Raw genomic sequence first — 1,153 nt, forward strand, 5'->3', positions numbered from 1 at the left:
TTTTTTTCAATATCCGGAGCACTTTAATTCAGACCTGGAAAGCAGTGAGATTCTTCTCAAAAACAAGAAGCAATGTTTTATGATATAATTTCATTAAATTTCTTGAATTGCATGATTGAAATAAACCTTTATTAAAATAGAAAATATTTTTAATATTAGAAAACATTTTAAAGAATTTTATCTCTGGCTAATAGAACAATACTTCATTATTTTCATATGTAACTAAATATTTTTCCTTTCAGCAACAGAATAACTTACGATGGAATAGTTTTTTTGGCGAGTGTCCTGAAAAGCAACACTACCCTGGAAGTATTAGATATTTCTTTTAACAGAATAGAAAATCCAGGAGCAAAATATCTCGGTGAAACTCTTGCTTCACACAACAGGAGTCTTAAAGCGTTAGTATGATTTTATATTTAGTCAAAATGACATATGAACTTAAATTTTTAAAATAGAAATCCAAACCCCTTAATCCATAAGAATGTGATTAAGTATGAAAACTGTTTCTAAACTGAAATAGTATTATGTTACATTAATAATTGTTTTTCTAAAAAACAAAACAAACAAAAAGAATTATTTTTCTGTTTGTCGAAAGCATTGTCTCTTTTATACATATACTTTGAGTGAAAATTTACAAATCATATTGGTTTTTTAGCTTGGTTTTTTTCCCTTGCTTTGTTTTCTTAGTCTTTATTATTTTCTCCTTTTAGACATCTTTGAATAAAACTTGTTTTTATTTGTACAGCTTTTCAGGGTGTAAAGATATGACATTAATTTGAATTATTTCTAATTTATAGCTTAAAATTTACCTTTTTTTGCACAGATTTCTCTATGTTATACTCTGATATGTTGAATATCTTTTTTTTCTTTATTAATTTTAATGAAAATTTACAGAGGCTTTGGATTTCCATTCATTCATTGTTTAACTTGTTTTACAACATTAGCTGCAATGATTACAATGTGTAAACTATGATTATTTCCTTTCCCTTCGCCCATATTATCTACTTAGTCATTTTTACTCCTCTTTTCTTATCCCTGTTAACCTTCCTTGAGTGTTTTAATGTGTAATCCTTCCCTTCACTTTTTATATTGGTAGTCTTATATCATTAACTGCCCTTTTGACACTGACTTAAGTCACTCAGTATAATTGGTT

At 27.1% G+C, this 1,153-nt stretch overlaps 1 protein-coding gene across 1 annotated transcript in view; it reads left to right on the forward strand.

The window, feature by feature from the left end:
• The window catches only part of LRRC34 (leucine rich repeat containing 34), a 33,370-nt gene that overhangs the window by 21,727 nt on the left and 10,490 nt on the right, over nt 1-1,153 (forward strand). Inside the window, exon 9 of the mRNA XM_006890386.1 lies at nt 243-398. Within this exon, the coding sequence (XP_006890448.1) occupies nt 243-398 (156 nt within the window). The remainder of the gene's footprint in view (nt 1-242; nt 399-1,153) is intronic.

This window comes from Elephantulus edwardii, unplaced genomic scaffold (genome assembly GCF_000299155.1).
Source record: "Elephantulus edwardii isolate Elephantulus edwardi_28Jun2011 unplaced genomic scaffold, EleEdw1.0 scaffold00088, whole genome shotgun sequence".
Lineage (NCBI taxonomy): Eukaryota > Metazoa > Chordata > Mammalia > Macroscelidea > Macroscelididae > Elephantulus > Elephantulus edwardii.